This window comes from Callorhinchus milii, unplaced genomic scaffold (assembly GCF_018977255.1).
Source record: "Callorhinchus milii isolate IMCB2004 unplaced genomic scaffold, IMCB_Cmil_1.0 Scaffold1, whole genome shotgun sequence".
Lineage (NCBI taxonomy): Eukaryota > Metazoa > Chordata > Chondrichthyes > Chimaeriformes > Callorhinchidae > Callorhinchus > Callorhinchus milii.
The window spans coordinates 70,294,543-70,310,941 of record NW_024704742.1 but is presented as its reverse complement, the minus strand read 5'-3'; the positions used below and the strand labels follow the sequence as shown (position 1 = coordinate 70,310,941).

The 16,399-nt window shown below is 45.4% G+C and overlaps 1 protein-coding gene across 1 annotated transcript in view; it reads left to right on the top strand.

Moving 5' to 3' along the window:
• The first annotated feature begins 1,452 nt into the window (after nt 1–1,452).
• LOC103188104 (putative pre-mRNA-splicing factor ATP-dependent RNA helicase DHX32) overlaps nt 1,453–16,399 on the top strand; it is a 46,424-nt gene continuing 31,477 nt past the window's right edge. Inside the window, exons 1-4 of the mRNA XM_007907954.2 lie at nt 1,453–1,752; nt 12,305–12,673; nt 13,388–13,581; nt 14,966–15,350. Coding sequence (XP_007906145.1) covers nt 12,356–12,673; nt 13,388–13,581; nt 14,966–15,350 — 897 coding nt within the window. The 5' untranslated portion in view covers nt 1,453–1,752; nt 12,305–12,355. The remainder of the gene's footprint in view (nt 1,753–12,304; nt 12,674–13,387; nt 13,582–14,965; nt 15,351–16,399) is intronic.

Below are 16,399 nucleotides of genomic sequence, written 5' to 3'. Positions count from 1 at the left end.
TGGGTAGCGCTCGCACATGAGTTAGAAGATTGTGGGTTCCAGCCCCAGGTTGGGACTTGGCCCTCACAGTCCAGGCTGACACTCGAGCGCAGTGATGCGCTGTCAGAGGTGTTGTCCTTCAGATGAGATGTTAAAGCGAGGTCTCCCTCCTCCCGCGGGGCAGGGTCTCTGCCGACACTGAATCGGGGCGTACACGTCCCCTTTAATGAGAAGGTGGCGGCCGCTGGTTTTGTGCATGAAAAGGGGATTTTAGGCCATGTCTAATTATATTATTGTTAAACTTAAACCGTTTGTTCCCACCCACCCCTGGAAGACCCTTTTTTACACACAGTTTGCACATAAGCACTGATGAGCAATAGTCTTGGGCTCGTTTGGCGCTTGTGTTGGGCTACAATGTGACGCTCCTTGGAGGCGACGTATGAGATTGGGCTACTTTGGGCTATAACAACACGCGCGCGAGGATGACGTAACACAGGGCGCTAATTTGGGCTACGTTTCGGGCTCGTTGTTTGGGTTCTACATGTCGCGTCGAGAGGCGGTGACGTAGACCATTGGGCTATATTTGGGCGATAAAGTGACGCGCCTACGAGACGACGTCGGCCGTTGGGCTGTTTTTGGGGCTCGTGTTCGGTGGACTTTGGGCTACAGAGTACAGTTGAGCGTGTGGCCGCCCCGGAGCCGCGACAGAGAGAGAGAGAGAGGCACAGCCCAGAGCACAGCACAGAGCACAGCACAGCCAGGCAGCGGGGTCTGGGCACAGAGAGAGAGAGAGAGAGAGCCTGGACTGGGGGTCAGAGCTGGGAGAGGCCGGGGATCGAGGCCTAGAGAGAGAGACAGAGAGAGAGAGCCTGGACTGGGGGGGTCAGACCTGGGAGAGGCCGGGGATCGAGGCCTAGAGAGAGAGAGAGAGAGAGAGCAGTGTTTTTTTACCCCCCCCTCCCCCCCCCCTGTGTTTGGTCGGGGATAGATATTCATGTGGTGTTGGTTGACTATCTCTCGTTTCAAAATCTGTGATTTTTTTTTCTATGTCATTTCTGTTGAGTATTTTGTTGGGGCCACCGATGGCTTAGAGCGAAGAAAGGAGAGAGAGAGAGGGAGAGGGAGAGGGAGGGAGAGCGCTCCGAGACGTGACCCCCCCCCGGGGGTGAAGGACACGACCTGAAGACAAGTTGTTGCTCAGAGCCCAAAGACGGAGAGAGAAAGAGAGAGACTCCGGGACCGAGGACCGGGGAGAGACGAGAGAGAGAGTTCGGGGGCAGGAGACTGGAGCGCGGGGGGAAAAGAGAGAGACCGCGCTCCAAGGCGCGACCCTGCAGGAAGGGCTCTGTATAAATGCATGTTGTTGTTGTTGTTGTTGTTTAGAGCCGAGAGAGAGAGAGAGAGGAGCCTGGGGACCGAGGACTGGAGAGGGAGCGAGAGAGAGCAGAGGGGCAAGAGCCAAGAACGAGAGGGCGGGAGAGAGACCAGGAACGGGTTTAGAGAGCGAGAGAGACACCGGGGGAGAGTGTGGCTACGGGTGGCTGGTGGCCATCTCCTGTTAGTTATTACTTCTCTTTCTGTCTGTCTGTCTGTCTGTGCTAGTGTTTGGTGTATAATGTGGGGTGGGGCAGAGGGAGGCAGCCTCTGGTTCAGGCGGGCAGGAGAAACAGCTTTTATTGTGTTTTTTATACATAATGTAATGTGATTATAATGTGATGTGAAAACACAGAGGATTCAGAGACCCCACAACCATCATCCAGCCACCAACAGCAGGTCAGTGACTGACACAGAATCTGTACACAGAGTGATCTATATGTTTTTTTTTGGTCGGCCGGGTGTCTGACACATGAAAACCCATCTCTATGCTTAAGAGTATCCAAATCAAGCTGAGAATTCCATGCATCCGACCGACACATGGAAATCCCAGAGATAGGTTGTTGGATTGGAACGACTGTTTACCTAATTTCGGAAGGTATGAGGCACCGTTGGCAGGAGCCAAGGCTTGGGGTCCCCAGAGTGTGCGTTGGGGTAACTGCTGGAGTCTAACCAGCTAAAACTGCATGGCTAGCCATTGATATAGCTATACTTATACAGCTTCTCTGCATGGAGGGCACTATATAAATGCAAGTTGTTGTTGTTGTTGATATTGCTTTCTGACTAGCTTTCCCGTTGCTTGTCCAGTTACTACCACCCATTTGGGCTTTGGTTTGTAGGGTTAACAAGAGCTGAGTTTATATCTCCAGTGTCTGTGCAGAGTGATATGTTAGGATAACAGCCTGTAGAAGTGTCACGCACAGTGCCAGTCTGTACACACAGAGCCTGATAAAGAATAACAACAACAAATTACGTTTGTATAGAGCCTTTCATGTCAGGAATACGTCCCAAGGTGCTGGACAGTTAGGGATCCACACTCAAGCTGGTGGTTGGTATCAGGAGGGGTGGAAGGCGGGGAGGGTAGGAGTAGGAGGGTGCCCTAAGGCACGGTCGAACAGGATGGTCTTGAGATGGGTTTTGAAGGAGGCAAGGGAGGGGGCGAGGCGGAGGGACTGTGGGATGGAGTTCCAGAGTGTGGGGGCAGAGAGGCTGAATACCCCGCCAATAGTGGGGCAAGCGAGGTGGGGGACGTGAAACAGGCTGGAGCTCACTGAGGGGACGCAGCGGACAGGTTGGTAGAAGGTTAGGAGGTCACAGAGGTAGGGGGGGGACCAAGGCCATGGAAGGCTTTGAAGGTGAGGACCAGGATCTTGAACTGTAGCCTCTTGTGTGATGAGAAGCCAGTGGAGCCGGACGAGGATGGAGGTGATAGGGTCACAGAGCTTGATGCAGGAGAGGACATGGACTGCAGAGTTCTGGATGATCTGCAGCCTGTGGAGGGAGGAGTTGGGGAGGCCGACAAGCAGGGAGTTTGCATAGTCAAGCCTGGATTTAATGAATGTGTGGATGAGGGTCTCTGTGGCCTGCAGTGGCGGAGCTTGGCAATGTTGCAGAAGTGGGGTAAGGCGGAGTGGATCATGGCACAGATGTGGGGATGAAGTACAGTTGAGGGCCGCACAGAATGCCGAGGTTCTGCATTGGCTCCGTGAGGTGTAGAGTGCATCCATGGAGGGAGATACCGTCAGCACTCGAGGTATAACAGTGTCTGTACACAGAGATCGTGCATAGAGTGACTAACCATCACAGAGTACACACAGTCTGTACAGAGTGACCCACATAATGCTCCTTTCTGGTACAGAGCGAGGTCACCTATTTATATACAACTTTTTTATATATACACAACACATATTTACTGTCTATACATGCACACACAATACAATATGTGTAGATGTGTGCATACTATGTATGAACTATGCGCACTATATACTCTATATATGCACACATGCAAAGGATTATTTTATGTATCCTTATCTACGCACTATATAAATGCAAGCTACTTTACATACATATTTGTAAAGGGATGTTATGTGAGCTTATGTGCATGTGACAAATGCAATTAGTGTATTTTGTATGCATTGAGGAAGAGAAATAGGTGATTGATTGTGTGTGTGTATATATATACACACTAAGTACTACATTTATATGCAAGTATGTATATATGTGGAGTCTCTGCTCATTTATATCTGTTGTATGTATAGTGTGTATATGGTGTGTAAGGCTTATTTTACACTAATTATATATGCATATACAGTATTGTGCGATTGGCTGGTTTACATATCTAGGGTAGGAGGGATTTGAATTTATTTATATATGGGGAACTTTCTTTCAATCTCCCCACATGTCTTTTCATAACTTTATTAATAACTCGTGTTCAGTTCCTTCTGAATGATTCCATTGATTCAGCCTCAATAGCCACTTGTGTGTGATGAATTCCACACCCCAGCAACCCCCTGAATGAAGGAAGCCCTATTTTTCACCAGTTTTCCAACGAAAGGAAATAGTTTTTCTCTATTTGCTTGGTCATGTTGTTGTAAGTCATAAACTTACAGTCAATTCACTTCACAGGATATTCTGTGGAGTACTTTGAGACGTCTCAAAGACGTGATGAGGCGCTATATCAAATGCAAGGATTATTATTGTTATTATGAAGTCAACAAGTGACATACGTATTGACATACATGCCTGGAATGTTAAACCTGCATTGAGCAAAGCTATGGATCCACTGCATGTGAGCTAGAGGGAATTTTATAGACTCCATGGACTGTGTTTAATTTGGGTGTCCATTTGGCTCAGTTCTTGCCTCTGTTCCTCCAGCTGCATACCATTGCAGCCAGTCTAGTCTTGCCACCCGTCACTCACACCTCGTTCCCTCAGGCCATGGTTTAGAGCTCGAGCTCTTCATTGGACATTGGAAATTCCAGTGGAAAATGGCCATCCTCTTGTGTGTACGGCCCATTTTGGAATCCTGTAGAGTATTGATTAGAGCACTCGCACTGAATATGAAAGGACTTGAGTCCGATGTATTGCTTTTCCGGGGGTAATAATCCCTTCAAAAAAAATAATGATTTGGTCACTCAATCTAAGACTGTTTGTAGCCCCACTGCTGTGTGCAATTGGCTGCCGGGTTTCGCCCACAAAATATACAGTCAATTCACTTTACGGTATATTCTGTTAAGCACTTGTGATGTCTCAACGACACGATGAGGTGCTATATCAAAGGCAAACATTATTATTGTTATTTTCTGTACTTTCCATAATTTGAATGTTGTGCCGCTGGCTCCCAGTTTCTCCCAGATCAACGCCAATCAAATCCCTTCACAATCTTACTCACCCCACTGCTGCCATGTCCTGCGGCCCTATTCTCCTGCCCGTGCCCTCTATTCCTCTGACTCTGATCAACTCATTTCTCCTTCCCTCTATGGCTTAACCTTCAGTTACTACACTTCAGAGTTCTGAAACGCAGTACTGGAATTCCTTTTATCTCTGCCTTCAAACCCTCATTAAGATGTTATCTCTGGGTGTCTTTGGTCAACACTCAAGCTATCAAACTTCCCTCTCTGTTTGGAGATGTCTTTGTAAAGTGCTTTGAGGTGCTGATCCTTGTCATCAGGTACATATCGCTGCATGGCGCTGTCCCACTAGACCTCTGCAACTTCCTGCAGTACTTAGAAAACACCGGCATGCCTCATGTCCTCCCTCCGGCTCATGTGCTTTCAGCCATCCTGCCGCCATCCTCAGGAAAACCAACTTGGAGCCCCTCTGACTTACTCCCCACTTTGGAACCCACTTCAAGATGCACATCTTTGACTGCGCTTTCTTCCCACCCCCAGCCTTGAGTGCTCAGCCAGCTGGGTACAATAATAAAAATAATATTCCTTGCATTTGACATAGCGCCTGATCATTTCGTTGAGACATTTCAAAGCTCTTCACAGAATATACTGTAAATTGAATTGACTGTATATATTGTGGGTGATCCGACAATCGACTAACAACCGGGTTTCCTACTCGCTGCTTGGTAAACAGAGGTGTGTAGAGCCAGGAAACTTGCCTAAGGTTTCACCCTGCCCGGGAATCGAACACAGGGCCGCTCGCTTGTGAGGCGAGCAAAAACAGTATGGGATGTCCTACCGCCATAAAAGGTTGTATTTAAATCTAAATTGTAATGTACAAGAAAGAGGCTATTCACGTGAAGTTGTTTTGTAGTACAGTATTAGGATTTTAGAAATGCACAGATGCGCTCGATTAACAATACACTGACTGCGGCTGTTGGTTGGAAAGCACTAAAATTCTGCTGTCGATCAGCTGTTGAATGTGTGTCCTGGATTGGTAATCGTCACAAGATAAGATTTGCTGAGTTGCTATGTTACAGTGTTGCAGTGTTGCTTTAATTATTGCTACAAGTGGGTAAAGTCTATTTATATGATCACTGTTAGGAAACTTCCTGGATTGTAAGAAAGGCATCAGAGCCAAGGAGCATCGTATGTACAGTGTAGGTTCCCCAGGGTTTGGGGAAGGAGGTTACAATAATAATCCTTGCATTTGATACAGCTCCTTTCATGTCAGGAGGCTGTCTCAAAACGCTTCACTGGATTCGCCATAAAGTGTGTATTTTGTAGGTGATCGTGGCAGTCGATTTGCACACAGCAACATCCCACAACAGCCATTGGCCAATATTGTCTGGGAGATTGGCGGCCAGGACACTGGGAGAGAGAAACTTCCTTTTCTTTTCGAGTAGTGCGGGAAGATTTTTAACATCCACCTGAACAGGTGGAGACAAGAACGCAGAGAAATGGTATTTAAAAGATCTGCTGTGATTTGTTAAAATTGTGGAACTGGCTCGAAGGCCTGAATGGCCTCCTCCTGCTCCAAATCTCTATATTTGCGTTCCCTCTTCACCATCACTGAAGAAAAATATTTGAAGAGCGAAGGCACATGTCCACAACTGAAGGGTGGCACTTTAATGAATCCAAATAGCTAGCGGGCTGATGTCTAAAGTGGGAGTGCAATGTTGACACACTATCACTGTAAACACACTGCCTCTGTCTTCGCTGCTCAGTGGTGCTGAAAGAAGCTATGTAAAAAGCCTGCAAGGCACGTCTCCGCCCCTGTCCTGGGTGTGTCAGAAAACTGATCTGTTTTTAGCTCCAACCTCCTGATGGTATGTTAATGACAATCCCATAGTTGTACCATGTGTTGGTATTTAAGTGTGATGCCAGTGTTTTCATTGGGCTCATTTCCAGCAACCACTGCAATGATTTGGTGGCTGTCGTTGACAAATCAACATCAAATACATTTTTAAAAATTTACTTCATCCGCTGTCGAGACTACAATTTACACATTTTATGATATATATATATATATACACACATACATCAATCCACGACTGTGTGTGGGACACTGCTGTGCCAATTGGGAGCCACATTTCACCCACAAACAATACAGTCAATTCACTTGACAGTATATTCTGTGAAGCCCTTTGAGACATCTCAAAGACGTGATAAGGTGCTATATCAAATGCAACTATTATTATAAGTTTAATATGTTTCCAGATTTTCACCCCATTTTTGGATTGTTTCTGTCAGCTTTATAAACCAAGGTCCCATCCATTCGGGTGCATGTTAGAGATAATAATAATAATCCTTGCATTTGATACAGAGCTTTTCACGTCTTCGAGATGTCTCAAAGCGTTTCACAGAATATACTGTAAAGTGAATTGACTGTATATTTCTGGGTGAAACGCAGCAGCCAATTGCACACAGCAGTGTCCCGCAAACAGTCGTGGATTGAGTGTTATTGCTTTTTTTTCTTGAGGGATTATTATCAGGCGTGTGGAGTAAGGACATCCTGCAGTGCTATTAAAAAAAGAGAAGAGTGTTTCTCTTTCCCGGTGTCCTGGCCAACAATCCCCCCAGTAAAATTGGTCGCTCTCATTCATGGCTGTTTGTGGGATATTGCTGTGTGCAAATTAGTTCCAGCATTCACCCACAAAAACAGTCGCTGCACCTTACAGTAGTATATCCTGTGAAGCGATTTGAGATATTCTCTCAATGTGGAAGATGCTGTACCAAATGTAAGGAGTGTTATTACATTGAGGTGGATATAAAAGGACAGCTCCACCGCTGCTGTTTCAAAAAAGCTCTAGTTTTTTTTCTCCTGCCTTATCCTGGCTTATTTTTCTTTCTTCCTTATCCAAATTCACCACATAAATTCAAATGCATTCGCTGCTCGTCTTAATGATAATATATAATAATGCTCGCATTTGATATACACTTCATCAAGTTGGTGAGACATCTCTGAGCGCTTCAACAGAATATACTATAAAGTCAATTGACTATATTTGTGGGCGAAAGAAGCAGCCAATTGCGCACAGCAGTGTCCCACAAACAGTCGTGGATTGAGTGACCAAATTATTATTATATTTTTTTGAAGTTATTATGTGCCCCGGAAAGGAATCTGCCCCATTGACTAACAGCCGGGTTCCTATTTACAGAGGTGTGTGGAGTAAGGAAACTTGACTAAGGTTTTGACCCGCCTATGAATCGAACCCGGATCCTCTCGCTTGCGAGGCAAGTGCTCTAACCACTATGCTGGACTCTTATTGTTGTTTGTGGGATGTTCGCATTTGCCTATGTAACAAAATTCACTTTGTTTCTGATCAATTGTACTTTGTAAAGTTCTTTAACTAGAATTTCCATGCATAGCTAGAATTTGTGGAACTCTTATTTGGTTTGGATACTCACTAAGCATAGTGTCAGACACCTGGCTGACCAAAAAAAACACACTGTGAGACATTTATTTCATGAATGGTGCTTTATAAGTGCAAGTTAAAATGCTGAAATGAAGCAAAACCGGAGTATCAAAAAGGCCTTAAAATTACTCAAACAATGATTTTCTCTTTATTTTATAACAATAATAATATTATAATAATCCTTGCATTTGATGTAGCACCTTATAAACGTGAAAGGCGCTATACAAATGTAATTTTGTTGTTGTTATCACATCATGGAGAATATACTGTAATGTGGATCGACTGTGTATTTGTATGGAAACGTGCCAGCCATTTGCGCAGAGCAGTGTCCCAGAAACAGTCTTGGATTGAATGACCAATTTTTTTTTTGAGGGATCATTACCCCCCCGGAAAGCGATCTGCCAAGTGACAACCTGGTTCCTATTTACTGCGAGGTAAACAGAGGCATGTGTAGTAAGTAAGGAAACTTGTCTAAGGTTTCACCAATCCTGCGAATCAAATCCACGTCCTCTGGCTTGGGAGGCGACTGTGTTAACCACTATCTTATGGGACTCCACATTTTATTTTTGGATTCAGCTTTCTCACTCCTTGTTCCTACTCCTTTCCTCATCTATATGCTCCCTCTGGGCGATGTCATCCACAAACACGGGGTAAACTTCCTCACGCATGCAGATGACACATAAATCTAAGCTGACTCCTCCAGCATCAACTCCAGGTCCGCCAATGTTCTATCAGCTTGTCTGGCAGACATCAAGGCCTGGATGAGTGTAAACTTTCTGCAGCTGAATGTGGACAAGACGGAAGCCGTACTTTTTGGCTCCATCAACGTCTTCACTCCTGCGGATCTGAACTCCTCAACCTCCCTGGGCTCTCCCTCAGACTTACTGAACCAGTGCGCAATCTAGGCGTCCGGTTCGACCCCCAGCTGTCCTTCCTCCCCCACATCCGGTCCCTGACCAGGATCACCTTCCTCCAATTCCACCATATTGCCCTCCTCCAACCGAACCTTACACCAAATGCAGCCGAACCTCTTGTGCATGCGGTTGTCACCTTCTGCCTGGATTATTCAAACGCACTCCTCGCCGGTCTCCCCATCTCCACTATTCAAAAGTTCCAGCTCATTCAGAACTCTACTGCCCACATAATGACCCGGATCAACCTACGTACCCCCATCTCACCGGTTCTGGTCAGGCTCCACTGGCTCCCCATCACCAAATGGATCAACTTCCAAGATCCTCACACTCATGTTCAAATCTATTCACTCTCTGGCACCTCCCTACCTCTCCAACCTCCTCACTCTCCAATTCACCACCCGGTGCCTTTGCTCGACTGGCACCGGCCTCTTACTCGTTCCTCGTACCCTCTGCTGTACCTTTGGAGGTCGCGCTTTCAGCCACTACACCCTCAAACTCTGGAACACTCCCTCAATCCCCCCGCCTTGCCCCCTCTCTCTCCTTTTTCAAGTCCCGTCTGAAAACCTTCCCTTTCGACAGTGCTTACGTTCACCTTCCCACCCCCACTGGCTCGGAGTCAGGCTCCGCCACTGTTAAGTGCTCTGAGACGCTACCCTGCATGGAGGGCGCTATATAAGTGTAAGTTGTTGTTGCGACGTGCCTGCCTGTGTGGCTCACTCCATCTTTTTTTACCAAAGAAAGATAAAAGATAGACTTGTCACAGTGACTCTCTAAATCCAGGGATTTAAATTTGTGATAGTAAGTAAGCAGCAGACAGAAGCTGTTCTAAAGGACAAGACGAGAAGTGGTTCTTCTGTATTTGTCAATCCATTCAATTAATAATAATCCTTGTATTTAAGGGCCTTTTCTTTGTAGCTCTGAAGGCTGAGAAGGGATAATAATAATCCTCACATTTGATATAGTGCTTTTATCATGTCGTCGAGACATTTCGAAGCACTTCATGGGCTATACTGTAAAGTGGATTGACTATAGTTTGTGGGTGAAATTGTGACAGAGGTATATAAAATAATGGGAAGTTTCATAAATAATAATCTGTGCATTTGATATAGCGCCTTATCATGTCGTTGAGAAGTTTCAAAGCGCTCCACAGAATATCCTATAAAGTGAATTGACTGTATATTTTGTAAGCAATTGTGCACAGCAGTGTCCCACAAACAGTCGTGGATTGAGTGTCCAAATTAAGATTATTACTCCCAGAAAAGCGATCTGCCAATCGATTTAACAACTGTGTTCCAACGTACTGCTCGTTAAACAGAGGGGTGTGGATTAAGGAAACTTGTCTAAGGTTTCATCCTGCCCGAGAATTGAACCCAGGTCCTCTCGCTTGCGAGGCGAGTGCTCTAACCAATATGCCACAGGACTCCATTCAGGAGTGAGAATGCTACCGACTCCACAAGACTGATGGCATTTTTACGAGCAATGATAAGGCTCAAATACCAGGGGACACGAGTTTAGACTTGGGACCAGAGGTGGAACTCCTGTATTTTTTCACTCACGGGATAATAAACTTGTGAAATGAGTTATCGGATCACACATTGGAGCAAGCAATTTAATGGGTTCAAGAGGCAGATGGATGACTTTCTGTAGAGAGTGAAAGGGGACTTCTGGATGTGGCAAGTCGATGAAATCAGTGAACAAGGGAGGGGGGACGGTCGGATTGGGTCTCCTAGCTTTGTCTCGATGATCCAAGATTTTATGTGATTAATTACTGATCGTAACACTACTTAGTGTTAGGTAAACTGCTGCTAAGTGCTCTGAGATGCCTGTGTGGTGGGTGCTATTGGTATATAAGTGCAAGTTGTTGTTGTAAACAGAAGCATATGGAGTAGGGAAACTTGCCTAAGATTTCACCCTGCCCTCTCGCTTGCAGGTGAATGCTCTTGACCAATATGCTACAGGACTCCACGTCTGCGTACTACTGGTGTGTCAGTCTTGCTCACTCTCGTCTCTTGAGTGGGAAGTTGGCGATTCAAGCTCCATGTTGGGACGTGTAACTAGTATAGCATATCGTTACATTCCAGTGTAATTCTGGGGAAGAACAGCTTTCAACCTGCTTTCCATCTGCTTGTTGTTTTGGTGGATATAATAACAATCCTTGCATTTGACACGGCACCTTTCAGGTCTGGAGGACATCTCAAAGCGGGCACAGGATATACTGTAAAGTGTAGTGACAATATTTTTAGGTGAACCCATTAGCAAATCTGCACACACAGCAAGTCCCACAAACAGCCATTGAGTGAATGCCCTGCCTGGGAAATCGAACCCAGGTCCCCTTGCTTGCGAGGCGGATAATCTAAGCGATATTTCTATGATCGCACGACAATATTTCATGACAATTTCAGTAGACGTGATTTTCTCCTGGTGTCCTGGTCAACAGGCCCCCAGATCAAGGAACCCTGTAGAATAGTGGTTCGCGTGCTCGCCGCACAAGCAAGAGCACCCGGTTTTGATTCCTGGGCAGGACTAAACCTTAAGCAAGTTTCCTTACTCCACACGCCTTTGTTTACCTGGCAGTAAGTAGTATCCCAGTTGCTAGTAAATTGGAGGAGCGCTTTCCGGGCATAATAATACCTTCCAAAAATAAATGAATTAATAATAATTTAGTCACTCAATCCATGACTCTTTGTGGGACACTGGTGTGCGCAATTGGCTGCTGCGTTCGACCACATAATACAGCCAATCCACTTTACAGTATATTTTGTGAAATGCTTTGAGACGTCTCAATGATGTGATAAGGCGCTATATCAAATTTAATGGTCATTCTTATTAATAGTAATCCTTACATTTGAACACTAGATTGGACAGTAATGTCTGATTGAGCTGTTTTGACCCGATAAAGCTCCCAAAAAATCAGTGGAAGCGTCTCACAAGTGCTTCACTGGCAATTGCCGTTAAGTGCAGTGATTGTGTATTTGTAGGAAAGAAAAGAGAAGGGAGTTTCTCTCTCCCAGTGTCCTGGCCAACAATCCACCAAAGAAAATATTGGTCATTCATTCCATGGCTGTTTGTGGGACATTGCTGTGTGCAACTGGCTGCTGGATTTTCGCCCACAAAAATACACAATCACTGCGCTTTTCAATATGTCCTGTGAAGCACTTTCTCAACAATGGGATAAGCTGCTATATCAAAATGTAATGACTATTATTATATTTTCTCATTTTCTTTGCAGGAAGCAGCTTCAAGCATAAAGCGTGAATCGTGAAAAAGACGCGACTGTACAATGGAGAGTAGGAGGACGGATCCTGAGGTCAGTGAAAATAGGCCGTCTGCAGACTCCGTCTCGGTCTCCTCCCTGAAGCTGAATGGCTGCAGCTCCGAGTTCGGGTCGGACGATGAAGATGAGGTGCTGGACTGTGACGGGGGAGACCTGGAATTAAATCCCTTCGATGGGCTGCCTTTTTCATCGCGTTACTACCAACTGCTAAAACAGAGAAAGGAGCTGTCTGTCTGGGGCATCAAGTCCAGGTTCATGGAAAATCTGGTGAACAACAATGTGGTGCTGGTGTCTGGCCAGCTGGGATGTGGCAAAAGCACTCAGGTCCGTGTCGGAGTGATCTTTTCACTATCGCTAAACGTCCTGCGTAGCGCTCCTGAGCGGCGGCTCGCACTGCTTCAAGCCGCACATCGGGACTCACACAGTCTAAGTGGACAGAATGCTGCGTTATCAGAGGCACTGTCCTTCAGATCAGACGTTAAACTGTCTGCGCCTATTCAGCAGACGTTAATGGTCTCATGGCGCTTTTCGAAAGGAGAAGGGAGTTTCTCTCTCCCAGTGTCCTGGCTCACAATCCCCCGGATGTAATAATAATAATCCTTGTATTTGATATAGTGCTTTTCATGTCTTCTAGACATCTCAAAGCACTTCACAAAATATGCTGTAAAGTGAATTGACTATATCTGTGGGCAAAACGCAGCAGCCAATTGCGCACAGCAGTGTCCCACAAACAGTTGTGGATTGAAAATGATCAATTTATTATTGTTTTTGTTTTTTGGAGGGATTATTATTAGGTGTGTGGAGTAAGGAAACTTGCCCAATTGGGCATTCACTTCATGGCTGTGCGTGAGACAATGCCTTGGGTCATTCCTGTTGTGTTTGCCCACAGTCACTACTTTATAGTAAAGTAATCCGGGAAGTGCTTTTAGATGTCTTGATGACGTAACAAGGGGCTATGCCAAACAAAGATTCCAAATGTATCACAGATATCAACTGAGTGACATTGATTTATATGACTTTGTTGTGTTTCCTGGTTAGATATCGCAGTGGTGTGCTGAGTATGCCCTGTCAGTACAGTACCAGCACGGCAATGTGGTCTGCACCCAGCCACACAGTCTGGCTGCCATCTGCCTGGCTCAACGAGTAGCCGATGAACTGGACTTAAACTTGGGTCACGAGATTGGATACCGGGTCCCTTACGAAGAGTGTTGCACATCAGAAACTATTCTCAGGTCAGTTGCACATGCGTGGGTATGGGTGTGTGTTAATAATAAGTTCACAAAATACAGTCATTTCAATTTACAGTATATTCTTTGAAGTGCTTTTGAGACGTCCCAACGACGTGATAAGGCGCTATATCGAATGTAAGGATTATTATTACAGTAAACTCCTGATAACTCATCACTCCAGGGAAAGGGCGCAATGATAAGTTATCAGGAGCGGAAAATTAGGCATATGTATAAATACATGAATAAATGCGGTCGGGATATTGACAGCACAATGACTTAGTGGTAGTAACAAGTTAACCCAGTTTAATTGATTGGTGGATTGTTTTCCGGAGGTAATACTCCCTTCCCCCACCCAAAAAAATTAATAATTATTTGGACACCAAATCCATGACCGTTTGTGGGACAATGCTGGGTGCAATTGGCTGCTGCATTTCACCCAAAAACTATGCAGTCATTACACTTTACAATATATTCTGTGAAGCGCTTTGAGACATCTCAATGATGTGATAAGGCGCTGTTTCAAATGCAAGGATTATTATTGTTATTATTATAAACTGCTCTGGTTTCCTTGCATTGTATTCAATAGTGAAGAGTTTAGTGTTCCAGCCCTCTGTCCTTGTACCCAATATGTGTAGGGAAAGCTGTGCAGTTGGTACAGTGTGTCCCTGAACACACCTTTGATCCAATTCCAAGTGACTGCGCTTTCCTTTGGTAAAAATAAAAGAATGAATTGGCGATGCAAGTTTCTGGTTTATGATGTGATGTGGTCAGGACGCACCTAAAGTATTGTGTATGCTTTTGGTCACCGTGACATAAAGGAGCCAAGCCCTGGAGGCAGTGTAGAGGAGAGCGACCAGGAAGATCCCTGGTTTTAGGGGAATGAGCTATGAGCAACTATTAGACAAGCTTGGGCTCTTCAGTCTTGAGAGTAGATGTCTCAGACAGGACCTTATAGAGGTGTACAAGATTTCAATTAGGACTGAGAAAGTAAACCCTGAACATTACTTTCAGAATTACCATATCAACAGAACAAGAAGACACGGGTTCAGAGTTGCAAAGGGCATTTTTAGGGCATTTTGGGTATTTCTTTACCCAAAGGGTAATTAACGACTGGAATAGGGTTATCAGGAAGGCTGGTTGAGGCCAGAACACTGGGACTCATTTATAAAACAGGTTGATGCTGTGTTGGGGGGATGGTAGGGTGGGTGTTCTGGAGGGATGAGATCAGATGGGCCGAGGGGCCTGTCCAAACCAATCTCGTGAGGTCTCCTCTCACCATTCTTCTCTGTTTCAATGAAAATAGAACCCATTCCACCCAGTGATCCGCAGATGATGCACTGTTGTCTAAGCGCTATTTGATTAACATGAGCTTGGAATCTTTGTTCAGGTACTGCACAGATGACATGTTGCTGTACGAGATGATGTCCGACCCCTTGTTGCACCAGTACGGAGTTATTGTCCTCGACGATGCCCATGGGCGGACGGTAGCGACCGACGTTCTCCTGGGTTTGTTGAAAGACCTGCCCAGGCAGCGCCAGGACCTAAGGGTGGTGGTGCTGACGGTACCTTACCTGGCGGGCAGGCTGCACAGTTACTACTCTGACGTGCCTTTTGTGCAAGTGGAAGAGCCTGTGGACCTTTTGTTTCCCGTGGAAACCGTATACCGAGATGGACAGTTTAAGGACCGGGTTTCAGCCGCTGCTCAGACTGTCCTGGACATCCATAGGAAGGGAGAAGAGGGGAATATTATCGCCTTCCTGGCCAGTGAGGAGGTGGGTAAAACCTGCAGGAAGCAACTTCTTTAACTGGAATTTGAATCCAGTTGATATTTGTATGTATTATTTATAAATGATCCTCTCGTGCGGTAATAATAATAAGTCTTGCATTTGATACGCCTTATCACATCGTTCACACTTCTCGAAGCGCTTCACAGAATATATTGTAAAGTAGATTAACTATATTTTATTACCAAAAGCGAGAGGCCCCGGGTTCGATTCCTGGGTGGGGCGTGTGATTAGGCACTGTATCAAATGCAAAGATTAATATTATAACCAGAAGAATGGTTGAGGCCAGGAAGCTGGGATTCCTTATGAAACAGCTCAAGGCTACAATGAGGCGATGGCAAGATGGGTGTTCTGGAAGGATGAGTTGTACAGAGGAAACAAAATCCATTATACAAATACAGTTACTCCACACGCCTCTGTTTAGACAGCAGTAAGTAGGAACCTATTTGTCGGATCGGTTTTCTGGGTTTAATAATCCCTCAAAAAAAGTGGTCACTCAACCCACGACCATTTGTGGGACACCGTATACGTAATTGGCTGCTGTATTTCACCCACAAAATGCACCATTAATCCAGTTTACAATATATTCTGTGAAGCGCTTTGAGACGTCTCAAAGACGTGATAAAACGCCATATCAAATGCAAAGATTATTATTATAAAAATGGGGACTCAGCCATCTCCAGTGTAAAAGGAATAACACCATGCTATGTTAAATACTGTGTTTAAGCACCACAATATTCATCTGAACCGTGCTGCTGTACTGTTTAATGAACGGTGTGTTCAGCTGGAATACAGCTGTGTTACATACAATACAAATGTACATTTTCATAGCGTGTTCCATATTAGGTTGATGTCCGAAAGCGCTCAACACTGCTGGCTGGGCACCTGAGTTAAGGGAGGTGGAAAGGGCTAAAGAGGGTGGGGGTGTAGGAGATGACTAAAAGTATGGTTAGAGTGGTATTGTTTTGAGATGGACCTTCAACTCTGTTTAGGCAGCGCCATGTTCAGCTGAAATCCTGCTGTGCCATATACTGTGT